The sequence below is a fragment of the Scomber japonicus genome, chromosome 23, assembly GCF_027409825.1.
Source record: "Scomber japonicus isolate fScoJap1 chromosome 23, fScoJap1.pri, whole genome shotgun sequence".
Lineage (NCBI taxonomy): Eukaryota > Metazoa > Chordata > Actinopteri > Scombriformes > Scombridae > Scomber > Scomber japonicus.
In genome coordinates this window covers 67,491-94,135 of record NC_070600.1, presented here as the reverse complement: position 1 = coordinate 94,135, position 26,645 = coordinate 67,491, and the positions used below count along the sequence as shown (strand labels likewise).

At 44.0% G+C, this 26,645-nt stretch overlaps 1 protein-coding gene and 23 non-coding genes across 24 annotated transcripts; 12 read left to right on the top strand and 12 right to left on the bottom strand.

Annotated features, from left to right (window-relative positions):
• Positions 1 to 3,180: 3,180 nt before the first annotated feature.
• On the bottom strand, positions 3,181 to 4,821 carry LOC128353475 (E3 ubiquitin-protein ligase TRIM21-like). Its single transcript, XM_053314178.1, has 2 exons — positions 4,613 to 4,821; positions 3,181 to 4,540 (listed from the first exon to the last, which is right to left on the bottom strand). Exons 1-2 carry the CDS (start codon positions 4,819 to 4,821, stop codon positions 3,181 to 3,183), a joined length of 1,569 nt encoding a protein of 522 aa, XP_053170153.1.
• Positions 4,822 to 19,594: 14,773 nt separating this feature from the next.
• Positions 19,595 to 19,666, bottom strand: trnae-cuc (transfer RNA glutamic acid (anticodon CUC)). The gene has a single exon. It is a non-coding gene; the product is annotated as a tRNA-Glu (tRNA).
• Positions 19,667 to 19,909: 243 nt separating this feature from the next.
• trnas-uga (transfer RNA serine (anticodon UGA)) lies at positions 19,910 to 19,991 on the top strand. The gene has a single exon. It is a non-coding gene; the product is annotated as a tRNA-Ser (tRNA).
• A 221-nt stretch (positions 19,992 to 20,212) lies between these two features.
• Positions 20,213 to 20,284, top strand: trnag-ccc (transfer RNA glycine (anticodon CCC)). Its single transcript has one exon. It is a non-coding gene; the product is annotated as a tRNA-Gly (tRNA).
• A 232-nt stretch (positions 20,285 to 20,516) lies between these two features.
• Positions 20,517 to 20,588, bottom strand: trnae-cuc (transfer RNA glutamic acid (anticodon CUC)). The gene has a single exon. It is a non-coding gene; the product is annotated as a tRNA-Glu (tRNA).
• A 449-nt stretch (positions 20,589 to 21,037) lies between these two features.
• trnas-uga (transfer RNA serine (anticodon UGA)) lies at positions 21,038 to 21,119 on the top strand. The gene has a single exon. It is a non-coding gene; the product is annotated as a tRNA-Ser (tRNA).
• A 221-nt stretch (positions 21,120 to 21,340) lies between these two features.
• On the top strand, positions 21,341 to 21,412 carry trnag-ccc (transfer RNA glycine (anticodon CCC)). Its single transcript has one exon. It is a non-coding gene; the product is annotated as a tRNA-Gly (tRNA).
• A 232-nt stretch (positions 21,413 to 21,644) lies between these two features.
• trnae-cuc (transfer RNA glutamic acid (anticodon CUC)) lies at positions 21,645 to 21,716 on the bottom strand. The gene has a single exon. It is a non-coding gene; the product is annotated as a tRNA-Glu (tRNA).
• A 134-nt stretch (positions 21,717 to 21,850) lies between these two features.
• On the bottom strand, positions 21,851 to 21,922 carry trnae-cuc (transfer RNA glutamic acid (anticodon CUC)). The gene has a single exon. It is a non-coding gene; the product is annotated as a tRNA-Glu (tRNA).
• A 243-nt stretch (positions 21,923 to 22,165) lies between these two features.
• Positions 22,166 to 22,247, top strand: trnas-uga (transfer RNA serine (anticodon UGA)). Its single transcript has one exon. It is a non-coding gene; the product is annotated as a tRNA-Ser (tRNA).
• Positions 22,248 to 22,468: 221 nt separating this feature from the next.
• On the top strand, positions 22,469 to 22,540 carry trnag-ccc (transfer RNA glycine (anticodon CCC)). Its single transcript has one exon. It is a non-coding gene; the product is annotated as a tRNA-Gly (tRNA).
• A 232-nt stretch (positions 22,541 to 22,772) lies between these two features.
• Positions 22,773 to 22,844, bottom strand: trnae-cuc (transfer RNA glutamic acid (anticodon CUC)). The gene has a single exon. It is a non-coding gene; the product is annotated as a tRNA-Glu (tRNA).
• A 134-nt stretch (positions 22,845 to 22,978) lies between these two features.
• Positions 22,979 to 23,050, bottom strand: trnae-cuc (transfer RNA glutamic acid (anticodon CUC)). The gene has a single exon. It is a non-coding gene; the product is annotated as a tRNA-Glu (tRNA).
• Positions 23,051 to 23,293: 243 nt separating this feature from the next.
• trnas-uga (transfer RNA serine (anticodon UGA)) lies at positions 23,294 to 23,375 on the top strand. The gene has a single exon. It is a non-coding gene; the product is annotated as a tRNA-Ser (tRNA).
• A 221-nt stretch (positions 23,376 to 23,596) lies between these two features.
• Positions 23,597 to 23,668, top strand: trnag-ccc (transfer RNA glycine (anticodon CCC)). The gene has a single exon. It is a non-coding gene; the product is annotated as a tRNA-Gly (tRNA).
• Positions 23,669 to 23,882: 214 nt separating this feature from the next.
• Positions 23,883 to 23,954, bottom strand: trnae-cuc (transfer RNA glutamic acid (anticodon CUC)). Its single transcript has one exon. It is a non-coding gene; the product is annotated as a tRNA-Glu (tRNA).
• Positions 23,955 to 24,404: 450 nt separating this feature from the next.
• trnas-uga (transfer RNA serine (anticodon UGA)) lies at positions 24,405 to 24,486 on the top strand. The gene has a single exon. It is a non-coding gene; the product is annotated as a tRNA-Ser (tRNA).
• A 221-nt stretch (positions 24,487 to 24,707) lies between these two features.
• trnag-ccc (transfer RNA glycine (anticodon CCC)) lies at positions 24,708 to 24,779 on the top strand. The gene has a single exon. It is a non-coding gene; the product is annotated as a tRNA-Gly (tRNA).
• Positions 24,780 to 25,011: 232 nt separating this feature from the next.
• trnae-cuc (transfer RNA glutamic acid (anticodon CUC)) lies at positions 25,012 to 25,083 on the bottom strand. Its single transcript has one exon. It is a non-coding gene; the product is annotated as a tRNA-Glu (tRNA).
• A 134-nt stretch (positions 25,084 to 25,217) lies between these two features.
• Positions 25,218 to 25,289, bottom strand: trnae-cuc (transfer RNA glutamic acid (anticodon CUC)). Its single transcript has one exon. It is a non-coding gene; the product is annotated as a tRNA-Glu (tRNA).
• Positions 25,290 to 25,532: 243 nt separating this feature from the next.
• trnas-uga (transfer RNA serine (anticodon UGA)) lies at positions 25,533 to 25,614 on the top strand. The gene has a single exon. It is a non-coding gene; the product is annotated as a tRNA-Ser (tRNA).
• Positions 25,615 to 25,835: 221 nt separating this feature from the next.
• trnag-ccc (transfer RNA glycine (anticodon CCC)) lies at positions 25,836 to 25,907 on the top strand. Its single transcript has one exon. It is a non-coding gene; the product is annotated as a tRNA-Gly (tRNA).
• Positions 25,908 to 26,139: 232 nt separating this feature from the next.
• Positions 26,140 to 26,211, bottom strand: trnae-cuc (transfer RNA glutamic acid (anticodon CUC)). The gene has a single exon. It is a non-coding gene; the product is annotated as a tRNA-Glu (tRNA).
• Positions 26,212 to 26,345: 134 nt separating this feature from the next.
• Positions 26,346 to 26,417, bottom strand: trnae-cuc (transfer RNA glutamic acid (anticodon CUC)). The gene has a single exon. It is a non-coding gene; the product is annotated as a tRNA-Glu (tRNA).
• Between the last annotated feature and the right edge of the window lie 228 nt (positions 26,418 to 26,645).

The following is a 26,645-nucleotide window of genomic DNA, read 5'->3' as shown; positions in this document are numbered from 1 at the left end:
CCCTCAGTTAGCACTTCCTTATTATATATGATTAATCTGTCTTTGGTGATAGGTTATGTATCACAGTCCTTTAAGGTAGCTGGAATTAGACCACATCTTAAAAAGCCTACTCTTGATTCAGAGGTTCTAGCCAACTATAGACCGATATCGAACCTTCCCTTTCTCTCTAAGATCCTTGAGAAAGCAGTCGCTAATCAGCCGTGTGACTTTCTACATAGTAATAGTTTATTTGAGAATTTTCAGTCTGGATGTAGAGCTCATCATAGCACAGAGACTGCACTGGTAAAAGTTACAAATGACCTTTTAACCTCATCAGACAATGGACTTCTCTCTGTCCTCATCCTGTTAGACCTTAGTGCTGCCTTTGACACTATTGATCATCAAATCCTGTTGCAGAGACTTGAACATTTAATTGGCATTAAAGGAACAGCATTGAAATGGTTTAAATCATATTTATCTGATAGATTTCAGTTTGTAAATGTTAATGATAAATCCTCCATGCAAACAAAAGTTAGATATGGTGTTCCTCAAGGCTCAGTGCTTGGACCAATACTATTCTCCTTATATATGCTTCCTTTAGGGAACATTATCCGGAATCACTCAATAAATTTCCATCGTTATGCAGATGATACTCAATTATATCTATCAATAAAGACAAATGAAACTAACCAATTAACTAAACTACAAACATGCATTAAGGACATAAAGGCCTGGATGATCTGTAACTTCCTGTTATTAAACTCATAAAACTGAAGTTATTGTGCTTGGCCCTAAACACCTTAGAAATTCATTATTAAATGACATAACTACTCTGGATGGCATTACTCTGGCCTCCAGCACCACTGTCAGGAACCTAGGAGTTATATTTGATCAGGATCTGTCCTTTAATTCCCACATAAAACATATTTCAAGGACTGCCTTCTTTCATCTGCGTAATATTGCAAAAATTAGACATATCCTGTCTCAAAATGATGCTAAAAAACTAGTCCATGCATTTGTTACTTCTAGGCTGGACTACTGTAATTCATTATTATCAGGCTGTCCTAACAAGTCTCTAAAGACTCTCCAGCTGGTCCAGAATGCAACTGCTCGTATTCTGACAAAAACTAGAAAGAGAGATCATATTACTCCCATCTTGGCTTCCCGTAAAATTCAGAATAGAATTCAAAATCCTCCTCCTCACCTTCAAAGCTCTTAATGGTCAGGCTCCATCATATACCTTATGTACCTACTAGAACACTGCGCTCCCAGCATGCAGGTCTACTTGTGGTTCCTAGTATCTCTAAAAGTAGAACAGGAGGTAGAGCCTTCAGCTATCAGGCTCCTCTCCTGTGGAACCATCTTCCAGATTTGGTCCGGGGGGCAGACACCCTCCCTACATTTAAGAGTAGGCTAAAAACTTTCCTTTTTGATAAAGCTCATAGTTAGGGCTCTTAGAGCTCTTAGCTTATGCTGCTATAGGCTTAGACTGCTGGGGGACTCCCATGATGCACTGAGCTCCTCTCTCCTCCTCCCTCTCTCTCTCTATCCATCCATCTATTTCCATTAACATTCATGTTCTATTAATGCATTCAATAACCTAAACTTCGGGGTTGAGCTTAGCTCAGTGGGTAGCGCACCCGCCCCATGTGTTGAGGCTATAGTCCTCGTTGCAGGTGACCCCGGTTCAAATCCTGCACCGCGAGTGGTCTTATCCTGCGTGTCATTCCCCCTCTCTCTGCCTGTTTCCTGTCTATATCCACTGTCCTGTACATTAAAGGCAAAAAAAGCCCGAAGAAATATACTTAAAAAAAAATAATAATAATAATAATAACCTAAACTTCTTCCCCGGAGTGTTACGGGACCAGCAGTTTAGGCCTGTTCTGTGTTTTTTCATCATCCTTTTTTTGTCATTCCAGGTCTCACCACTCCTGCAATCACCTCATTCCCCTCACCTGTTGCCCCGCCCCTTCCCTCAGCTGTCCCTCATCATCATTACCACCTGCATATATACTGCCACTTTTCAGTCACCAGGTGTCAGAGTGTCTGTCCTCATGTGCCTCCGAAGCCCTGTAGTTCTGTCCAGTTTTGCCTGTGGCATTGAGGATTTTTTTGTGCCTCCCTCCTTTTGTTTCTCGATACCTTTGTGGTTTTTTGGTTGAAGTTTTTGTTGCTTTTCCCGTTAATAAAGACCCTTGGTTTTTTGCCTGCTACACTGCGTCCGCATCGTTGATTCTGGGTCCCAGCCTTGACAACCACTTGTCACGGAGTTGTCTGTGCTTTCTCGTCTCACAGGTGATCTGGGCCTGTAGACGTCCGGATGACAGATTCCAGTCCCGGACCGTCTAGCTTCATTGTTGATTTTCATTGTGCTTCTCTCCTCTGTCCTTCCTTTCTCTCCTCTCAACCCCAACTGGTCGAGGCAGATGGCCGCCCACTTTGAATCTGGTTCTGCTTGAGGTTTCTTCCTGTTAAAGGGAGTTTTTTCTTGCCACTGTTGCTCATGTGGGAATGTTGGGTCTCTTTAAAGTTAAAACCTGAAGAGTTCGGTTTAGAACCTGCTCTAAATGTATAAAGTGCCTTGAGATAACTCTGTTGTGATTTGGCGCTATACAAATAAAGGTTGATAAAGATTGATACTCAAAGTTATAACAATGCAGAGACTGAGTGCAATCTTGAAGTACAATGAATGTTGCTTTGACTGTGGCAATGCTTACTTGATTATATCCCACTCAGTTTCTCAGATAGGGGGTGTCATGTCCTAATCTGGAGTCCCCCATGTAAACCTCAGGGTGGACAAAACTGTATGAGAGTTGTTGTTTTGTTTGTTTTTTAATTGCATTGCAGAACCAATCCAAAGTCTTTAGGGTGGCCCATTATTCACTATGGAGGAGAATGACGGCAGAGCATCATTTCCAGTGCAGCATGGCCTTGATATAATGTGAGGGGCATAGGTTTGTTGGCCATTCTTGCCACCATTCAAGCAACTACTATGTGTTTAGAAATCCCAAGACTTGGTAGGTGGAGGTCTTTGATGGTCTGGTATAGTCAGACTAGGTTTGAAGAGAAAACATTAATACACAACCTGTCTCAGTTGTGATTGCACATTGAGTGAAACTTAATAGATATGACCAAGAAATGAAATTTCCCCTGAATTCCTTTGAATGACTTGACTATGGCTAGAGAAAATCAAATGATTAGTCAAATGTGTGTGGCACGGGTGAGGGTCAAGGGGGCAGTATTTATGCCACTTTGATTACTGCAGGGACTGAAGTATGGATATATTTTCTCAGTGAAGTTACAGTCAGTAAAGGAGTAGATAAGAGTTGCAGTATCTACGTCATAAAAGGAGACCAGACCCTCCTCATAATCCACAAACACCCCCATCTTCTGAGGTTTCGACTTCAGAGAGAGAGTCACACCAGGGCCAGCAAGAGCTTTGTATTCATTTCCATTTCTCAACCATACAGTCCAGAAGCCATTCTTAGGAGACAATCTGATCTTTCCTTTCCTGATAACTGACTCACTAGCCACTCCTAAATCCCACTCCGTCTTCCCTTTAACCTGAACTTCATAGTAAAATCTGCCTGAAGAGAAACTTTGCTTTCCCAAAACAGCATTACATACAGAAAATCTCAATGGATTGTCTGGGACATTAATTTGTATCGCACTACATTTGACTTGTTTTCTGTCTTGAGACAGGATGAGATAGGGACTTGCAGTATCAGGATCAAACGTAACATCCACAGCAAACTGCTGGAACCTCTTCAGTTCAGCATCAGCATACAGATCCTGCATCTCTTCACTGAATACTTTCAGCTGAGCCACAGCTCTCCTCAGAGACACAGCCTTCTCAAATGATGTTTGAACTCTGACCTTTGTCCAGTCTTTGGTGGGTGAAGCAGGCCTCAGGGATGAGAAGCTTTGGAGGAAATGGAGGTGGTCTTCAATGTGTGAGAGTTGCTTCACTTCAGCACTTCTCTTCATCAGCTCAGATATTTCGTCCTCCAGTTCTTTGATGAAACCTTCAGCCTGTTTCTCTGTTCTTTTCTGGTTCTCTTCAATCATCTCAATGAGCTGAGCAAGACTTCTCTCAACAGACTTTATCAAAGCAGTGAAGACCTGCACACTGTCTGCTGTCTCTCTGTCTGCTTCTTCATTGCTGAGCTTAACTGACTCCTTAATCTGCTGAATCTTCAGTCGTCTCTTCTGGATCATCTGTTGAATTCCAGCCTCTATCTTTCCCAGATCAGCCTTCTTCCCTTCATATTCTCCTATCAGATGTACATAGACATGTGACTTGTGATCTGTCTCAGTGCAGAACTGACACACACACATCTGATCAGTCTTGCAGAACAGTGCCAGAGGTCGATCATGCTTCTTACACATTCTGTCTTCCAGGTTCTTCACAGGATCAATCAGCTTGTGTCTTTTCAGTCCTGAGATTCTCTGATGAGGCTCCAGGTGAGTCTCACAGTAGGAGGTCAGACACACCAGGCAGGACTTCACAGCCTTCAGTTTGGTTTCAGTGCAGACATCACAGAGAACATCTCCTGTGTTGGTCCATTGTGGCTCTGAGCAGCTGCTGCTTTTCTTTACAGCTGACCGTCTGAACTGATCAGCCATCTCAGATATGAATGTATTGACTCGTAGTTCAGGCCTTCTGTCAAAGACATCTTTACACATGGGACACTGACAGTGTAAATTCACATTCCAGTGTTTTGTGATGCAGTTCTTGCAGAAGTTGTGTCCACATGGTATGGTGACTGGATGAGTGAACACATCCAGACAGATGGAGCACAGAAACTGATCTTCAGAGAGAAAACTGCTGGCTGCCAACATGTCTGAAAAAGAAGACCAAAAGAGGGAAAATAATCAACCTTCCTCAATCATACTTCCACATCTACTTTTTTAGATTTTTGGGCCTAAAGCCAACAATCATCAACAAACTACTGCCACCTACTGGACTGGTTTGCACAATATACTGTGGTGAATTGTGGGGTACACTTGGCTCTGTATATCACTTTGAAGCAGCATTAGCAGTGTGTGTTCATATTTAACCTGCAAATCGATTCATATTAGATCATTATAACTGTAAGTCAAACAAGAGTTTCTCCTCGTGTGAATAAAGGCTGAGATGATCTATTCATGACTCATACGACAAGTCTGGACACCTCATACATTTCATTTGTACCTAAGAGAAATTTGATGAATGTCACAAATATCTTAAAACACTCACACATGCCTCTTCACTATGAATACGTTTGTATCAGTGTTTCTTGCATGAGGTCAGGTGAGACAGAAAAAAAGAAGACTTCAAGATATTACTTCTGACGACCTCACAAAGAGCTTGCTGGTAGGTTCTGCCATTCACTAATTTAACCATTATAAAAGGTTTTTAAATGTTTAACACTCTTTATTCTTTTCCCTTGATTTTTACCTTGTACCTTGAACATCAATTCAAATGAACTCCTGCTACTGCCAGGAAAGTAACAACTGAACTGACTAAATGCAACTGACTGAAATCTTTTAAGCACTTGCTTTTGTTTAAACAGACTAAATATCAGCACTCACCTGCTTCTGTGATGAATCGGGAGCTGCAAGCTGAAACAAACTTTGATTGTATTGGAGAGAACCAGACGTTTCTTTTCCTCAGCAAGGAGTTCCTTTCAGTTTCATTTCTGGATTTCGGTAGTAAACACTCCCTCTGCCCTGCACTGCTGCTCCGCCTCTCACTGCACTCATCAGGACTACAGTAACATCATCTGTGTTCAATTAAGATGTGAAACCATAGTGAACTGTTTAACAAGACACAGTGACAAGTAGAAATCTCTCTCTGGGCTGTCTGATACCCCTTTTCCACCAAAGCAGTTCTAGTGCTGGTGCTGGGCTGGTGCTGGTTCACAGTCTTAAAGTGCCCACACTTTAAAGCAGCAGCTTTACTCTCAGTATTGAACCTCACTTTTTCAGAAATGTTCAATGGGAAATTATTTATTTAATGATGCTATGTGAGGTAGATTTGTCATTTCCATATTCAACAGCCTACTCTGTTGTATTCTTTGCTCTTTGTGAACATGAATAATTCCGGGATGATGATCCACTGACATTAGCATTTGATGTTGGTCTGCACTTAATCTTGAGAATATATAATTATTTACAATATGGTCTTACTATGAGACATATGGCGAGCTGCATATCTACACTTGAAGCTACAGCATTAATGCTGCTGAAATATTTGTTCAGTTTCTTGATATGAAAAGAAAACCTTGTGGTTATAACAAGAAAATACTCCATTATAGCAAGAAACATGTTCTTCCTCTCTTTTTTGCTAGTTATAGAAAAGGAGCATTAGTACATCTTCTTGTTATTATGAAAATAAACAATGGTTATAATAATAATTAAAACTGCAAACAGTGATGAACGGGCGCTCGCGCCCCCACGCATGTCAGGCTGTATCTCAGTCGGAGAATGTAGCATCACCAAGGTGTTATGTCTCAGCTTTGTCAATTTCAGGTGTAAATACTTATGATTATGGGAGTAATGAGTGAAAGAATGAAGCAAGTTACTTCCGGTTGCCAGTAGGTGGCGCTATGACTGTCACTAAATATGAGACTGTACATGTGTTCAGACCAGGACGCTGAACAAGCTTCTGAAATTTGGAAAAGCTCAGAGTGGAGTGAAGTTATGAGGGTTTGAAATTTCATGGCGAGACATCGAAATTCGCCATCTCACCAAGGCAAACAGGAATGACGGACGAAAAAGCTTTTGATAACTTTTCATCTCCAATGTCTCAAGATGATTCTGTGTTTTTGAAGTGGATGGGATGAAATCTCTAGGACTAGTTCGTTAAAATATGTGGCCTGGAAATGATCGAAAAACTCAACACAATTGAGCATTTTTCCCAAGATGGCTGACTTCCTGTTGGACTTAGGGTATGGGTCCAAATGGCGTTTTTGTGCGTCTGGAGATGATACATAAACTTACCGAATGTCATTCTTATATGTCAATCGGGAAGGCTGAGGTTCAATTTTGAAATATTCAAGGGGGCGCTATTGAGCTGTTTAGTCACGCCCATCCCATTGAAGTATATAGGATGTTAAATGACCCCACTCCAGACGTGTGTGTTGAGTTTCGTTACCGTGGAGGCGTCCTTTGCCCCTGAAAACTGTAATCATATTTTCATGGCGTTGAATGTGTTGTCATGGCAACGGTATTTGATGATGGGTCATGAGTTGCAGAATGTAGCATCACCAAGGTCTTATGTCTCAGCTGAGTTAATTTCAGGTATAAATACTTAAGATTATGGGAGTAATCAGTGAAAGACTGAAGCAAGTGACTTCCTGTTGCCAGTAGGTGGCGCTATGACTGTCACTAAATATGAGACTGTACATGTGTTCAGACCGGGACACTGAACAAGCATATTAAATTTGGAAAAGCTCAGACCATGTGGAGTGAAGTTATGAGGGTTTGAAATTTCATGGCGAAGGATCGAATGGTGAAGGAAATTGTCGGCGTGTATTAAGTTAACCACTTAATACACGCCCTTATTTTTTATGTTGTTAGCCTAAACGACATGCCCAAGTTGTGAGCAGCACAGATCCCACATAGTTTGAGACTCAGAGATGTGTCTGGTATCATTGGAAAGGAAACACTCTACAAGGATTCTTGTAAAAGTGTCTGTGTGATTCTGTGACTTACTGACAAAGAGTGGCAGAGGTTACAATGATGGGGTTGTTTACTCGACCATAGGTTTGCCTATACAATGACATGTGACATTCAGGGACGTCTCAGCGGGATATAGACACAATGAGGCCACAGCCACAGGTCTTGGCTTCATGCAGTCCAAATTTGGAGTCAAAAGACCAAAAGATGAATTTTTCAGAGTTATTTTTCAACAGGTATGTCCATGCGTTTTCCTTTTTGGAGACTCCAAATGGACACTTGGTTACCAAAGCTGTATAACCACAATCAAACACCTATAACTTTACAGCCCCTTTGCCTACAATCAAAATCTTGGTCTCTAATGAAAGCTGACACCATATTATTATTATTATTATTATTATTATTATTATTATTATTATATATTATATTATTATATATAAAAAAAAATTTGTTTGGCCATATCTATCTATCTATTTATCTATTCATCTATTTATCCATCCATCTATCCATCTATCTATCTGACTGACTGACTGACTGACTAACTATCTGACTAACTAACTAACTAACTGTCCATCTATCTATCTATCTATCTATCTGTTTATTTTGGTATAAGTCATATGTTAAGTCGAAGAAGAACCAACCGTGTACCAAAAAGCCGAGTGCGTAATGATATATGGTTCAACTCTTTTATGCACCGGGCGCACGCCGGTTACGCTTGGAGTTTGTTTATGGACAGCCAAACTGATAGCTTAGTGTCATACACCGTTGGAAACCTCAGACTATTGGCTAAAAGGTTATCAACTTCATTTCACCGAATATTTCCATTGGCTGGAATAGCTGTCAATCAAAGCCATGTCGTCATTGTCGTCGGTCACATGTCCTCATTGCCTTTGGAGACATGTATTGCCTAATCCTAAACACCGGCTTGTGTGTGGTGTCGTCAGAAGCAGAAGAGGCTCACGGTTGTAAACATCTAGTCACGTGTACTCTGAGCTGGACGTGCAGGTCAGGAAATGACGTAAACGGACCGTATATGGTTTGTTATTTGTGTTATTACATTATGTGTTGGACTAAATACATGGACATATTCAGGAAAGTATTTTGGTTTTATGGAAACGGATTTCATATTTCACAAGAATGGATATTTGGCGAGCTGTACAGAGAGTCCTGTGTCATAAGATGATCGTTGTGGATAAAGGGAAGACTTTGAAGGTATGTAGGCATTATCAATCAATCAATCAATCTTTATTTGTATAGCGCCAAATCACAACAAAGTCATCTCAAGGCACTTTACACATAGAGCAGGTTCTAAACCAAACTCTTCAGGTTTTAACTTTAAAGAGACCCAACATTCCCACATGAGCAACCGTGGCGAGAAAAAACTCCCTTTTAACAGGAAGAAACCTCAGGCAGAACCAGACTCAGAAGAGAAGGATAGAGGAGAGAAGCACAATGAAAATCAACAATGGAGCCAGATGGTCCGGGACTGGAATCCGTCATCCGGACGTCTACAGGCCCAGATTACCTGTAAGACCAGAAAGCAGAACCAGAAACCAGAAACCAGAAAGACAACTCCGGGGAAGAAGTTTAGGTTATTGAATGCATTAATAGAACATGAGTGTTAATGGATATAGATGGATGGATAGAGAGGGAGAGAGGGAGGAGGAGAGAGAGGCCCATTGCATCATGGGGGTCCCCCGGCAATCTAAGCCTATGGCAGCATAAGCTAAGAGCTCAAAGAGCCCTAACTATAAGCTTTATCAAAAAGGAAAGTTTTAAGCCTACTCTTAAATGTAGGGAGGGTGTCTGCCCCCCGGACCAAATCTGGAAGATGGTTCCACAGGAGAGGAGCCTGATAGCTGAAGGCTCTACCTCCTGTTCTACTTTTAGAGATACTAGGAACCACAAGTAGACCTGCATGCTGGGAGTGCAGTGTTCTAGTAGGTACATAAGGTATATGATGGAGCCTGACCATTAAGAGCTTTGAAGGTGAGGAGGAGGATTTTGAATTCTATTCTGAATTTTACGGGAAGCCAAGATGGGAGTAATATGATCTCTCTTTCTAGTTTTTGTCAGAATACGAGCAGTTGCATTCTGGACCAGCTGGAGAGTCTTTAGAGACTTGTTAGGACAGCCTGATAATAATGAATTGCAGTAGTCCAGCCTAGAAGTAACAAATGCATGGACTAGTTTTTCAGCATCATTTTGAGACAGGATATGTCTAATTTTTGCAATATTACGCAGATGAAAGAAGGCAGTCCTTGAAATTTGTTTTATGTGGGAATTAAAGGAGAGATCCTGATCAAAGATAACTCCTAGGTTCCTTACAGTGGAGCTGGGGGCCAGAGTAATGCCATCCAGAGTAATTATGTCGTTTGATAGTGAATTTCTAAGGTGTTTAGGGCCAAGCACAATAACTTCAGTTTTTTCTGAGTTTAATAACAGGAAGTTGCAGGTCATCCAGACCTTTATGTCCTTCATGCATTTTTGTAGTTTAGTTAATTGGTTAGTTTCATTTGGCTTTATTGATAGATATAATTGAGTATCATCTGCATAACAATGAAAATTTATTGAGTGATTCCGGATAATGTTTCCTAAAGGAAGCATATATAAGGAGAATAGTATTGGTCCAAGCACTGAGCCTTGAGGAACACCATATCTAACTTTTGTTTGCATGGAGGATTTATCATTAACATTTACAAACTGAAATCTATCAGATAAATATGATTTAAACCATTTCAATGCTGTTCCTTTAATGCCAATTAAATGTTCAAGTCTCTGCAACAGGATTTGATGATCAATAGTATCAAAGGCAGCACTAAGGTCTAACAGGATGAGGACAGAGAGAAGTCCATTGTCTGATGAGGTTAAAAGGTCATTTGTAACTTTTACCAGTGCAGTCTCTGTGCTATGATGAGCTCTAAATCCAGACTGAAAATTCTCAAATAAACTGTTACTATGGAGAAAGTTACACAGCTGATTAGCAACTGCTTTCTCAAGGATCTTAGAGAGAAAGGGAAGGTTTGATATCGGCCTATAGTTGGCTAGAACCTCTGAATCAAGAGTAGGCTTTTTAAGAAGTAGTTTAATTACAGCTACCTTAAAGGACTGTGGTACATAACCTGTCACCAAAGACAGATTAATCATATCTAACAAGGAAGTGCTAACTGAGGGGAATACTTCCTTGAGCAGCCTAGTTGGAATCGGGTCTAAGAGACAAGTTGATGGTTTAGATGAAGTAATCATTGAAGTTAATTCTGTAAGGATGACTGGTTGTAATGGTTAAAATTTTATCATTAAAGATTTTATCATTATAGCTTTTCTCACTTAGCTGAGGGGCTAGCCGAGCTAATCGCTAATACTATTACGGCTGTGAGCAACCATATAAGTCGTGAGTCTTGAATGAATCAGGAGAATCTAAGCTTTCCAACAATGTACGGCATGAATATATATGTTTAAGGGTTGGTGTTTAAACCATTCAGAAGAACGTGTGGCTACCTCCTAACATCCGTCCCGTCCCGTAGACGGAACAGCGTGTGTTAAGAGGTTAAAAGTGATCAGTAAAATCTTAAAATCAATTCTAAAAAGAACAGGGAGCCAATGAAGAGAAGCAAGGATTGGGGTGATGTGATGTCGTCTGTTAAAACCAGTAAGAAGCCTAGCTGCTGCATTCTGAACTAGTTGGAGGCGAGAGAGACATTTTTGAGATAACCCAGAAAGGAGAGAGTTGCAATAATCTAAACGCGAAAAAATGAAAGCATGAATATTTTTTTCCAGGTCAGAGTGGGTGAGCATCAGCTTGAGTTTGGAGATTGTTCTTAATTGTAAATAACAGGACTGGACAGTTTTTGTGATACGAGGAATAATCTTAATTCTGAGTCAAACAGGACTCCAATATTTCTGGCAGTGGGCTTGATGTTTGTGGACAAGGGACCAAGGCTGATGGGGATGTTTTTGTATTTGGGGGATTGAACAGTATAATTTCTGTTTTGGAGTTGTTAAGATGAAGGAAATTTTGTGCCATCCAACAGTTGACATCATGGAGACAGCAGCTAGGCTTCTTGGGTCACTGGATCTCAGGGGAAGGTATATCTGTGTGTCATCTGCGTAGCAATGGAAAGAAACATTGGATGATTTGGCCAAGTGGCAGCATATAGATAGAAAATAAAATTGGACCTAAAATAGAACCTAGTGGTACACCACAGGTAATGTGGGCTGTGAAGGAGGTGTAGTTACCTGTGGTGACCGCAAAGGTTCTTTGTTAAAGGTAAGAATAAAACCAATCAAGTGCAGTGTCCTTGATGTCCACCCAGGTTTTAAGAGGATCAATTAAAAGTGTGTGATCTCCCGTGTCAAAAGCTGCACTTAAGTCTAAAAGAATTAAAACTGTGCTCTCTCCCCTGTCCGTTGTTAAAAGAATGTTGTTGGCTACTTTGAGGAGGGCTGTTTCTGTGCTATGTAGTGTTCTAAAACCTGACTGAAATTTCTCAAAGGTGTCATTTTGAGACATAAAACTTAAAAGTTGGGTTGAAACCACTTTTTCTAAAATTTTGCTTAAAAAAGGAAGTTTAGAAATTGGCCTGAAGTTATTAGAAACAGAGGGATCCAGGTTTGATTTCTTTAAGTGGTTGCACCACAGCATGTTTAAAAATAGAGGGAAATAGACCTTCTTCTAAAGAACTGTTAATAATCATTAAAATAATGGGTCCAACTGTATCAATGACTTCTTTGAGAAATTTTGAGGGCTGCACGTGGTGGGCTTCATATGGGCTATGATTTCTGTTGAAAACAGCAAACATATGTTTAAAATTACTAAAATAACAGTGAATGTCCCTACTGGTATGTAAAACCTGGGCTGGGGGGGTAATTTGTTTTCGTGTGTCTAAGACTGTTTTGCTAAAAAAATCTAAAAAGCTCTCACAGGTTTCTTGTGAGGCATCGATAAAATGACAGGGGGATGGGTTGATGACAGAGTCTAAGGTTTGAAATATAATTCTGGGGTTAGAATGATTTGCTAAAATCAGATTAGAAAAAAAATTATGTTTTTGCCTCTTTAACTGCTCTTTGAAAAAACCTCATAGTGTCCTGCCACATTTCATAAAATACAGACCTGTCTTTTTCCATTTACATTCAATTGCCCTGCAGTCTCTCTTTAATTTTTGGGTGCCTTCAGTAAGCCAAGGTTGTTTTGATAATTTAGGTTTTTTCTCCTTATAGGGGGCAACAGAGTCCAGGACAGACTTACACGTATGATTAAAAAAGGAGGCCAGCTCCTCTGTATTAAAATGAGGATTAAAAGCAGTTAAAAAGGCGGGAGTAAAAAGCTCAGAGAAGTCGCTAGCAGGCATACTGTTAAAAAAGAGCCGGTGGACAGGTGTATTTTGGTTAAAAGTTAATTGGTTTAAAACCACATTGAATAAAACTGCTTTATGGTCACACAGATATCCTTAGGCTCAAATTTTTTGGGGCTGAGACCACAGTGTAAAACCAGATCTAAATGTGACCCTTGGAATGTGTTGGTTCTTGAACTGCCTGGGTGAAGTTAAAAGACTCTAAAATGTCCATAAAATCACTTACAAAAGTCTGAGGGGGCAGCAAACATGGATGTTAAAATCACCTAAAATAAGAACTTTGTCATACTTGGACATAAAATTAGATAAAAGCTCAGCAAACTCTTGGTTAAAAATGCAGTTTTGTTTGGGAGGTCTGTAAATTATTAAAATTACCACTGAATCCTTAGAATGAACAATAAAACCAAGGTGTTCAAATGAAGTAAGATTACTATGTGAAGTGGGAGTGCATTTAAAATCACTTCTGTAAATGACAGCAACCCAACAACCGGGGTTGATGTAAGTGTGTATAGTCGGGGGGGTTGCTTCAACAAGTGAAGTGCAGTCTCCCTCAGATAGCCAAGTTTCTGTTAAGATAAAGAAATCCAGGTGATTAAAAGTAATAAGATCATGACATAAAAAAGACTAATAATATTTAAAAGACCAAAGTGTACTGGTTTAGAGATAAGAGCAGGGTCATGCGACAGGGCTGTGTAGCGGTTGGACAGGCTCAGGCGTGGGGGAGAGGCAATCCCATCTCAGTCCCGCTTGTGAGCACGGACCACCACCTCGGTCCAGGATGACTGGAGGTTAGGTGTGGAGCAGGAGGGCCGCGGACAGGCGGAGGGGTCCCACACCGCTGTGTCCTGGAGGGCTACATTGAACGATGCCAACTGTTTGGACTACCACCTCCATGAAGCTCAACAGTAGTGAGTCCTTCTTTTTGATTTCGTTTGAGAGCCTGTGGATATCTTCTTTAAGGTCAGCAATCTTTTTATTGGCTTTTCTCAGCAGTATAACATCCTCACCGGACATAGTTGGCATTGTTTACATTAGCTTAGCCACCGGGGCTAGGACGAACTTGGCCGAGTGGTAGCCGGAGCTTAGCTTAGTTGACTGATTCCAGTCCCGGACCATCCAGCTTCATTGTTGATTTTCATTGTGCTTCTCTCCTCTATCCTTCCTTTCTCTCCTCTCAACCCCAACCGGTCGAGGCAGATGTCCGCCCACTTCTGAGTCTGGTTCTGCCTGAGGTTTCTTCCTGTTAAAAGGGAGTTTTTTCTCGCCACTGTTGCTCATGTGGGAATGTTGGGTCTCTTTAAAGTTAAAACCTGAAGAGTTGGTTTAGAACCTGCTCTATGAGTAAAGTGCCTTTAGATGACTTTGTTGTGATTTGGCGCTATACAAATAAAGATTGATTGATTGATTGAAAACAGTGGTTGTATTTTGTGGGCCATGGAGCAGTATATAAATAGATGAAAGAGCCAGTAAGACCATTAAAATCTCTTGGTTAAGATCATTTAAAAATGTCAATTTAGACTCAGGCATAGTGACAGCGTGGGAAAAAAACTGTCTGGCAATGACAGCGTAAAAACACCTAGACTACCTAAAATACACTTACAGTCATATGAAAAAGTTTGGGCACCCCTGATCATTTTCAATATTTTCCTTTATAAATCATTGGTTTTTCGGATCAGCAATTTCAGTTAAATATATCATATAGCAGACAAACACAGTGATATTTGAGAAGTGAAATGAAGTTTATTGGATTTACAGAAAGTGTGCAATAATTACTTAAACAAAAGTAGACAGGTGCATAAATTTGGGCACCCCAACAGAAAAATTACATCAATATTTAGTAGATCCTCCTTTTGCAGAAATAACAGCCTCTAAACGCTTCCTATAGCTTCCAATGAGGGTCTGGATTCTGGTTGAAGGTATTTTTGACCATTCTTCTTTACAAAACATCTCCAGTTCAGTCAGGTTTGATGGTTTCCGAGCATGGACAGCCCGCTTTAAATCACACCACAGATTTTCAATAATGTTCAGGTCTGGGGACTGAGATGGCCATTCCAGAACGTTGTACTTGTTCCTCTGCATGAATGCCTTAGTAGATTTTGAGCAGTGTTTAGGGTCGTTGTCTTGTTGAAGTATCCAGCCCCGGCGCAACTTCAACTTTGTCACTGATTCTTGAACATTGTTCGCAAGAATCTGCTGATACTGACTGGAATCCATGCGACCTTCAACTTTAACAAGATTGCCAGTACCTGCACTGGCCACACAGCCCCACAGCATGATGGAACCACCACCAAATTTTACTGTGGGTAGCAAGTGTTTGTCTTGGAATGCTGTGTTCTTCTTCCGCCATGCATACCGCCCCTTGTTATGTCCAAATAACTCCATTTTAGTTTGATCAGTCCACAGTACCTTATTCCAAAATGAAGCTGGCTTGTCCAAATGTGCTTTAGCATACCTCAAGCGACTCTGTTTGTGGCATGTGCGCAGAAAAGGCTTCTGTCGCATTACTCTCCCATACAGCATCTCCTTGTGCAAAGTGTGCTGAATAGTTGAACGATGCACAGTGACACCATCTGCAGCAAGATCATGTTGTAGGTCTTTGGAGCTGGTCTGTGGGTTGAGCTTGACTGTTCTCACCATCCTTCGCCTCTGCTTATCTGAGATTTTTCTTGGCCTGCCACTTCGGGCCTTAACTAGAACTGTGCCTGTGGTCTTCCATTTCCTCACGATGTTCCTCACAGTGGAAACTGACAGCTTAAATCTCTGAGCTAGCGTTTTGTATCCTTCCCCTAAACCATGATGTTGAACAATCTTTGTTTTCAGGTCATTTGACAGTTGTTTTGAGGCTCCCATGTTGCCACTCTTCAGAGAAGATGCAAAGAGGAGAACAACTTGCAACTGGCCACCTTAAATACCCATTTCTTTTATTTATTTGTCATCTATATGATTATTATTATTATTATTATTTTGACACATAGTGTTACGGTGGCTATGTGTTTTTTTTTGTTGGGATAAGGGGGTGTGTCATGTCTTTAATGTGGGTATTCATGTGTGTCTTGTCAGCGTGCATGAGATTGAGAATGTGATTTATTTTTAGTATTTCTTTTTTTTAGCACATAGTGTTATTGTGGCTATGTGTCTTTTTGTTTGGTTAAAGGGGGTGTTTCATGTCTTTAATGTTGGTTTTTGTGTTTGTCTTGTCAGCTTGAATGTATGCAAATTGAGAATGTGATTTATTGTTTAGTATTTCTTTTGGCACATAGTGTTATTGTGGCTATGTGTCTTTTTGTTTAGTTAAAGGGGGTGTTTCATGTCTTTAATGTTGGTTTTTATGTTTGTTTTGTCAGCTGGAATGTATATAAAATAAGATCGTGATATATTTTTGATAATAAAAGATAAAAAAAAAAAAAAAAAATACCCTTTCTCATGATTGGCTTCACCTGTGTATGTAGGTCAAGGGTCAATGAGCTTACCAAACAAATTTTGTGTTCCAATTATTAGTGCTAAAGGTATTCAAATCAATAAAACAACAAGGGTGCCCAAATTTATGCACCTGCCTACTTTTGTTTAAGTAATTACTGCACACTTTCTGTAAATCCAATAAACTTCATTTCATTGCTGATCCGAACAACCAATGATTTATAAAGGAAAATCTTGAGAATGATCAGGGGTGCCCAAACTTTTTCATATGACTGTAGATGATTAAAACCCTTAAGCTGAGTTAAAGACCGTTGGATAAAAATTCTAGATCTATGAAAATGTGTTTGAAAATGTGTTTGAAAATGTGTTTGAAAACAAAAAGATGTTTGAAATATTAAACTGTAAAGAAATAGCAGTGTTGCTGCTGTTGATGCATGTAAATGTTGGAAATGTCCAGCTCTTCCCCGGGGGACCCCGAGGCGTTCCCAGGCCAGCCGAGAGACATAGTCTCTCCAGCGTGTCCTGGATCTTCCTCGGGGTCTCCTACCGGTGGGATGTGCCCTGAACACCTCACCAGGGAGGCGTCCGGGAGGCATCCTGATTAGATGCCCGAACCACCTCATCTGGCTCCTCTCGATGCGGAGGAGCAGCGGGTCTACTCCAAGCTCCCTCCGGATAACTGAGCTTCTCATCCTATCTCTAAGGGAGAGCCCAGCCACCCTACGGAGGAAGCTCATTTCGGCCGCTTGTACCCGCGATCTTGTCCTTTCGGTCACTACCCAAAGCTCATGACCATAGGTGAGGGTAGGAACGAAGATCGACTGGTAAATCGAGAGCTTCGCCTTTCGGCTCAGCTCTCTCTTCACCACGACGGATCTGTGCAGAGTCGGCATTACTGCAGACGCCGCACCGATCCGCCTGTCGATCTCCCGCTTCATCCTTCCCTCACTCGTGAACAACACCCCGAGGTACTTGAACTCCTCCACTTGAGGCAGAATCTCATCTCCGACCCGAAGAGTGCACTCCACCCTTTTCCGGTTGAGGACCATGGCCTCGGATTTGGAGGTGCTGATTCTCATCCCGGCCGCTTCACACTCGGCTGCGAACCGATCCAGTGAGAGTTGGAGGTCACGGTCTGATGAAGCCAACAGGACCACATCATCCGCTAAAAGCAGTGACCCAATCCTGAGGTCACCAAACCGGACCCCCTCCACACCCTGGCTGCGCCTAGAAATCCTGTCCATAAAAATTATGAACAGGATCGGTGACAAAGGGCAGCCCTGGCGGAGTCCAACCCTCACTGGAAACAAGTCCGACTTATTGCCGGCAATGCGAACCAAGCTCTGACACCGGTCATACAGGGAATGGACGGCCCTTATCAGGGGGTCCAATACCCCATATTCCCGGAGAACCCCCCACAGGATTCCCCGAGGGACACGGTCGAATGCCTTCTCCAAATCCACAAAACACATGTGGACTGGTTGGGCAAACTCCCATGCACCCTCAAGGATCCTGCAGAGGGTGTAGAGCTGGTCCACTGTTCCACGGCCTGGACGAAAACCACACTGCTCCTCCTGAATCCGAGGTTCGACTATCCGACGGACCCTCCTCTCCAGCACCCCCGAATAGACCTTACCAGGGAGGCTGAGGAGTGTGATTCCCCTGTAATTGGAACACACCCTCCGGTCTCCCTTCTTAAAAAGAGGGACCACCACCCCAGTCTGCCAATCCAGAGGCACTGCCCCCGATGTCCACGCGATGCTGCAGAGTCGTGTCAACCATGACAGCCCCACAGCATCCAGGGCCTTGAGGAACTCGGGGGGGATCTCATCCACCGAGGAGCTTTTTAACCACCTCGGCGACCTCCACCCCAGAGATAGGAGAGCCCACACCCGAGTCCCCCGGCCCTGCCTCCTTACCGGAAGGTGTGTCGGTGGGATTGAGGAGGTCTTCGAAGTATTCCTTCCACCGATCCACAACATCCCGAGTCGAGGTCAGCAGCGCACCGTCCCCACCGTACACAGTGTTTACGGCGCACTGTTTCCCCCTCCTGAGACGTCGGATGGTGGTCCAGAATCTCTTCGAAGCCGTCCGGAAGTCTTTTTGTCCATGGCCTCACCGAACTCCTCCCATGTCCGGGTTTTTGCCTCACCGACTGCCCTAGCTGCGCTCCACTTGGTCTGCCGGTACCTGTCTGCTGCCTCCGGAGTCCTACAGGCCAAAAAGGCCCTATAGGACTCCTTCTTCAGCTTGACAGCATCCCTCACCGCTGGTGTCCACCAGCGGGTTCGGGGATTGCCGCCTCGACAGGCACTGACCACCTTGCGGCCACAGCTCCGGTCAGCCGCCTTAACAATCGAGGCACGGAACATGGCCCACTCGGACTCAATGTCCCCCGCCTCCCCCGGTACATGGTCGAATCTCCCCCGGAGGTGGGAGTTGAAACTCTCTCTGACAGGAGACTCTGCCAGACGTGAATGGAAACGATAATAAATGTGTTTTTAAAATGTGCTTCCAACTGACTGAAGAGAAGAAGTTGTTTATGGGTCTTTTGTTGATCAGACCAACGGTTAACACAGATTTTGAATTACATTTTGAATCAGAAAACAAATAAAATACAAAATGTGGTAGTGGTCAGATCAGTCCATTCAGCTTCAGTGTCCAATCAGTAACTGATATCCAATAATGGAGCAGGGTCAGATGGTATAGACTTCCGTGAAGGCTGTGCAACGCTGGTGTTCCCCACCTGTGGTTAAAAAACAAGCAGAAGGTGAATTATAACAGCATTGCTGACCAGGCTTAGCATTCAGGAAGACCATAAATTGCTGGAAAACTGCAGCGTAATGTGTATTTCTGCCACGACACAAAATGATTGTTGAAAAAAGAAATGTTGATGAAAAGATTTTTCTCACAATTACATGTCACCTAATGTGAGCTTCTGATTTCAAATTAATCCACATCAATTTAAGGTTCAAATCCTGTCAACTACGGAAACCTCAACCGTTGCACCGCCCTTCCTTCATCCGAATCCTAGCCACTAGACCATCAGGGAACCATGCCTGTCACCAAGCTTAATACAAAAGTAAATCAGACACTCATCACCCTTTACCAACTTTGGCCTGTTTAACTAAATGATGCACATCTCTAATACCCGCCTCTGAGTCACCTCACACACCACCTCATCGTTCCCTGACCGGGAATCGAACCCCGGCCGCGGCAGTGAGAGCGCCGAATCCTAGCCACTAGACCATCAGGGACCCGCTTTTCCCTCATTGGAAGAAACATGTTCAATAAAAACTTGTGCTCATAGAAAAGATGTTCAACAGGGTTCAAAATATCGGGGCTGTCCCACTTAGCATGCTTGTAACTGATATTGCAATGGCTGTGAATTATTGTCATTCCCATATCTACTGCAGCCTTTTTTTTCATCCAATTGGGCTGGCATTGTAAACAAGGAAACCTCTAAAATTGGCTGAACCCATTGAAACAGTGGAGGGAAGGTAGTTTTGGCCGAGTGGTCAAGGCGATGGACTTGAAATCCATTGGGGGTTCCCCGCGCAGGTTCGAATCCTGTCAACTACGGAAACCTCAACCTTCCTTCCTTCGTCACTGTGTCAGACGGAGGTGTGTTGTTGAAGTGAGGCGTTACACCGAAAAGTGTGCGATTGCTGAAATTCACAGTGTGTTCATTGCAAATGTCAGTCTGGCATTGTAGACTCTAATTTAGTAAAAATTCTACAACGTCTGGCAAGTGCTGTTATGGGTTCATCATTTGTGCTGGCGTTGAAAGCGGGCTTTTCAAGGCATTGGTGGTATAGTGGCGAGCATAGCTGCTTCCCAAGCAGTTGACCCGGGTTCGATTCCCGGCCAATGCATGAAGTGAAGAGGCAGCTGCGCCATCTGGTCATCTATGGGGGAAGTGAGAAGTCCTTTTAAATAAGTTGCGGTACACAGAGCACTAACCACTAGATGAGCAGGGAGACACCTGGCAGACACCAGGGTGTGGAAGGATGAAACAACTGAAAATCACCCCTGACACGAAATTGTCCTGGCTTGACCAATTTACTGGCTTGGCTATATAAGCAGCAACCTCATGCCACCTCTGCTTTCCCTGACCGGGAATCGAACCCGGGCCGCGGCGGTGAGAGCGCCGAATCCTAGCCACTAGACCATCAGGGAACCACGACCTTGGGGGGAAGGATGACACAACTGAAATCATACACTGTGATCACCCTGACACAAAACTGGACGAGTTCGACCAAATAACTGCCATGGCTACATGAGTAACAATCACACTTCACGCCACCTCCGCTTTCCCTGACCGGGAATCGAACCCTGGCCGCGGCTGTGAGAGCGCCGAATCCTAGCCACTAGACCATCAGGGACCCGCTTTTCCCTCATTGGAAGAAACATGTTCAATAAAAACTTGTGCTCATAGAAAAGATGTTCAACAGGGTTCAAAATATCGGGGCTGTCCCACTTAGCATGCTTGTAACTGATATTGCAATGGCTGTGAATTATTGTCATTCCCATATCTACTGCAGCCTTTTTTTTCATCCAATTGGGCTGGCATTGTAAACAAGGAAACCTCTAAAATTGGCTGAACCCATTGAAACAGTGGAGGGAAGGTAGTTTTGGCCGAGTGGTCAAGGCGATGGACTTGAAATCCATTGGGGGTTCCCCGCGCAGGTTCGAATCCTGTCAACTACAGAAACCTCAACCTTCCTTCCTTCGTCACTGTGTCAGACGGAGGTGTGTTGTTGAAGTGAGGCGTTACACCGAAAAGTGTGCGATTGCTGAAATTCACAGTGTGTTCATTGCAAATGTCAGTCTGGCATTGTAGACTCTAATTTAGTAAAAATTCTACAACGTCTGGCAAGTGCTGTTATGGGTTCATCATTTGTGCTGGCGTTGAAAGCGGGCTTTTCAAGGCATTGGTGGTATAGTGGCGAGCATAGCTGCTTCCCAAGCAGTTGACCCGGGTTCGATTCCCAGCCAATGCATGAAGTGAAGAGGCAGCTGCGCCATCTGGTCATCTATGGGGGAAGTGAGAAGTCCTTTTAAATAAGTTGCGGTACACAGAGCACTAACCACTAGATGAGCAGGGAGACACCTGGCAGACACCAGGGTGTGGAAGGATGAAACAACTGAAAATCACCCCTGACACAAAATTGTCCTGGCTTGACCAATTTACTGGCTTGGCTATATAAGCAGCAACCTCATGCCACCTCTGCTTTCCCTGACCGGGAATCGAACCCGGGCCGCGGCGGTGAGAGCGCCGAATCCTAGCCACTAGACCATCAGGGAACCACGACCTTGGGGGGAAGGATGACACAACTGAAATCATACACTGTGATCACCCTGACACAAAACTGGACGAGTTCGACCAAATAACTGCCATGGCTACATGAGTAACAATCACACTTCACGCCACCTCCGCTTTCCCTGACCGGGAATCGAACCCTGGCCGCGGCGGTGAGAGCGCCGAATCCTAGCCACTAGACCATCAGGGACCCGCTTTTCCCTCATTGGAAGAAACATGTTCAATAAAAACTTGTGCTCATAGAAAAGATGTTCAACAGGGTTCAAAATATCGGGGCTGTCCCACTTAGCATGCTTGTAACTGATATTGCAATGGCTGTGAATTATTGTCATTCCCATATCTACTGCAGCCTTTTTTTTCATCCAATTGGGCTGGCATTGTAAACAAGGAAACCTCTAAAATTGGCTGAACCCATTGAAACAGTGGAGGGAAGGTAGTTTTGGCCGAGTGGTCAAGGCGATGGACTTGAAATCCATTGGGGGTTCCCCGCGCAGGTTCGAATCCTGTCAACTACGGAAACCTCAACCTTCCTTCCTTCGTCACTGTGTCAGACGGAGGTGTGTTGTTGAAGTGAGGCGTTACACCGAAAAGTGTGCGATTGCTGAAATTCACAGTGTGTTCATTGCAAATGTCAGTCTGGCATTGTAGACTCTAATTTAGTAAAAATTCTACAACGTCTGGCAAGTGCTGTTATGGGTTCATCATTTGTGCTGGCGTTGAAAGCAGGCTTTTCAAGGCATTGGTGGTATAGTGGCGAGCATAGCTGCTTCCCAAGCAGTTGACCCGGGTTCGATTCCCAGCCAATGCATGAAGTGAAGAGGCAGCTGCGCCATCTGGTCATCTATGGGGGAAGTGAGAAGTCCTTTTAAATAAGTTGCGGTACACAGAGCACTAACCACTAGATGAGCAGGGAGACACCTGGCAGACACCAGGGTGTGGAAGGATGAAACAACTGAAAATCACCCCTGACACAAAATTGTCCTGGCTTGACCAATTTACTGGCTTGGCTATATAAGCAGCAACCTCATGCCACCTCTGCTTTCCCTGACCGGGAATCGAACCCGGGCCGCGGCGGTGAGAGCGCCGAATCCTAGCCACTAGACCATCAGGGAACCACGACCTTGGGGGGAAGGATGACACAACTGAAATCATACACTGTGATCACCCTGACACAAAACTGGACGAGTTCGACCAAATAACTGCCATGGCTACATGAGTAACAATCACACTTCACGCCACCTCCGCTTTCCCTGACCGGGAATCGAACCCGGGCCGCGGCGGTGAGAGCGCCGAATCCTAGCCACTAGACCATCAGGGACCCGCTTTTCCCTCATTGAAAGAAACATGTTCAATAAAAACTTGTGCTCATAGAAAAGATGTTCAACAGGGTTCAAAATATCGGGGCTGTCCCACTTAGCATGCTTGTAACTGATATTGCAATGGCTGTGAATTATTGTCATTCCCATATCTACTGCAGCCTTTTCTTTCATCCAATTGGGCTGGCATTGTAAACAAGGAAACCTCTAAAATTGGCTGAACCCATTGAAACAGTGGAGGGAAGGTAGTTGTGGCCGAGTGGTCAAGGCGATGGACTTGAAATCCATTGGGGGTTCCCCGCGCAGGTTCGAATCCTGTCAACTACGGAAACCTCAACCTTCCTTCCTTCGTCACTGTGTCAGACGGAGGTGTGTTGTTGAAGTGAGGCGTTACACCGAAACGTGTGCGATTGCTGAAATTCACAGTGTGTTCATTGCAAATGTCAGTCTGGCATTGTAGACTCTAATTTAGTAAAAATTCTACAACGTCTGGCAAGTGCTGTTATGGGTTCATCATTTGTGCTGCCGTTGAAAGCGGGCTTTTCAAGGCATTGGTGGTATAGTGGCGAGCATAGCTGCTTCCCAAGCAGTTGACCCGGGTTCGATTCCCGGCCAATGCATGTAGTGAAGAGGCAGCTGCGCCATCTGGTCATCTATGGGGGAAGTGAGAAGTCCTTTTAAATAAGTTGCGGTACACAGAGCACTAACCACTAGATGAGCAGGGAGACACCTGGCAGACACCAGGGTGTGGAAGGATGAAACAACTGAAAATCACCCCTGACACAAAATTTCCTGGCTTGACTATATAAGCAGCAACCTCATGCCACCTCTGCTTTCCCTGACCGGGAATCGAACCCGGGCCGCGGCGGTGAGAGCGCCGAATCCTAGCCACTAGACCATCAGGGAACCACGACCTTGGGGGGAAGGATGACACAACTGAAATCATACACTGTGATCACCCTGACACAAAACTGGACGAGTTCGACCAAATAACTGCCATGGCTACATGAGTAACAATCACACTTCACGCCACCTCCGCTTTCCCTGACCGGTGAATCGAACCCCGGCCGCGGCGGTGAGAGCGCCGAAACCTAGCCACTAGACCATCAGGGACCCGCTTTTCCCTCATTGGAAGAAACATGTTCAATAAAAACTTGTGCTCATAGAAAAGATGTTCAACAGGGTTCAAAATATCGGGGCTGTCCCACTTAGCATGCTTGTAACTGATATTGCAATGGCTGTGAATTATTGTCATTCCCATATCTACTGCAGCCTTTTTTTTCATCCAATTGGGCTGGCATTGTAAACAAGGAAACCTCTAAAATTGGCTGAACCCATTGAAACAGTGGAGGGAAGGTAGTTGTGGCCGAGTGGTCAAGGCGATGGACTTGAAATCCATTGGGGGTTCCCCGCGCAGGTTCGAATCCTGTCAACTACGGAAACCTCAACCTTCCTTCCTTCGTCACTGTGTCAGACGGAGGTGTGTTGTTGAAGTGAGGCGTTACACCGAAACGTGTGCGATTGCTGAAATTCACAGTGTGTTCATTGCAAATGTCAGTCTGGCATTGTAGACTCTGATTTAGTAAAAATTCTACAACGTCTGGCAAGTGCTGTTATGGGTTCATCATTTGTGCTGGCGTTGAAAGCGGGCTTTTCAAGGCATTGGTGGTATAGTGGCGAGCATAGCTGCTTCCCAAGCAGTTGACCCGGGTTCGATTCCCGGCCAATGCATGAAGTGAAGAGGCAGCTGTGCCATCTGGTCATCTATGGGGGAAGTGAGAAGTCCTTTTAAATAAGTTGCAGTACACAGAGCACTAACCACTAGATGAGCAGGGAGACACCTGGCAGACACCAGGGTGTGGAAGGATGAAACAACTGAAAATCACCCCTGACACAAAATTGTCCTGGCTTGACCAATTTACTGGCTTGGCTATATAAGCAGCAACCTCATGCCACCTCTGCTTTCCCTGACCGGGAATCGAACCCGGGCCGCGGCGGTGAGAGCGCCGAATCCTAGCCACTAGACCATCAGGGAACCACGACCTTGGGGGGAAGGATGACACAACTGAAATCATACACTGTGATCACCCTGACACAAAACTGGACGAGTTCGACCAAATAACTGCCATGGCTACATGAGTAACAATCACACTTCACGCCACCTCCGCTTTCCCTGACCGAGAATCGAACCCGGGCCGCGGCGGTGAGAGCGCCGAAACCTAGCCACTAGACCATCAGGGACCCGCTTTTCCCTCATTGGAAGAAACATGTTCAATAAAAACTTGTGCTCATAGAAAAGATGTTCAACAGGGTTCAAAATATCGGGGCTGTCCCACTTAGCATGCTTGTAACTGATATTGCAATGGCTGTGAATTATTGTCATTCCCATATCTACTGCAGCCTTTTTTTTCATCCAATTGGGCTGGCATTGTAAACAAGGAAACCTCTAAAATTGGCTGAACCCATTGAAACAGTGGAGGGAAGGTAGTTGTGGCCGAGTGGTCAAGGCGATGGACTTGAAATCCATTGGGGGTTCCCCGCGCAGGTTCGAATCCTGTCAACTACGGAAACCTCAACCTTCCTTCCTTCGTCACTGTGTCAGACGGAGGTGTGTTGTTGAAGTGAGGCGTTACACCGAAACGTGTGCGATTGCTGAAATTCACAGTGTGTTCATTGCAAATGTCAGTCTGGCATTGTAGACTCTGATTTAGTAAAAATTCTACAACGTCTGGCAAGTGCTGTTATGGGTTCATCATTTGTGCTGGCGTTGAAAGCGGGCTTTTCAAGGCATTGGTGGTATAGTGGCGAGCATAGCTGCTTCCCAAGCAGTTGACCCGGGTTCGATTCCCGGCCAATGCATGAAGTGAAGAGGCAGCTGCGCCATCTGGTCATCTATGGGGGAAGTGAGAAGTCCTTTTAAATAAGTTGCGGTACACAGAGCACTAACCACTAGATGAGCAGGGAGACACCTGGCAGACACCAGGGTGTGGAAGGATGAAACAACTGAAAATCACCCCTGACACAAAATTGTCCTGGCTTGACCAATTTACTGGCTTGGCTATATAAGCAGCAACCTCATGCCACCTCTGCTTTCCCTGACCGGGAATCGAACCCGGGCCGCGGCGGTGAGAGCGCCGAATCCTAGCCACTAGACCATCAGGGAACCACGACCTTGGGGGGAAGGATGACACAACTGAAATCATACACTGTGATCACCCTGACACAAAACTGGACGAGTTCGACCAAATAACTGCCATGGCTACATGAGTAACAATCACACTTCACGCCACCTCCGCTTTCCCTGACCGAGAATCGAACCCGGGCCGCGGCGGTGAGAGCGCCGAAACCTAGCCACTAGACCATCAGGGACACGCTTTTCCCTCATTGGAAGAAACATGTTCAATAAAAACTTGTGCTCATAGAAAAGATGTTCAACAGGGTTCAAAATATCGGGGCTGTCCCACTTAGCATGCTTGTAACTGATATTGCAATGGCTGTGAATTATTGTCATTCCCATATCTACTGCAGCCTTTTTTTTCATCCAATTGGGCTGGCATTGTAAACAAGGAAACCTCTAAAATTGGCTGAACCCATTGA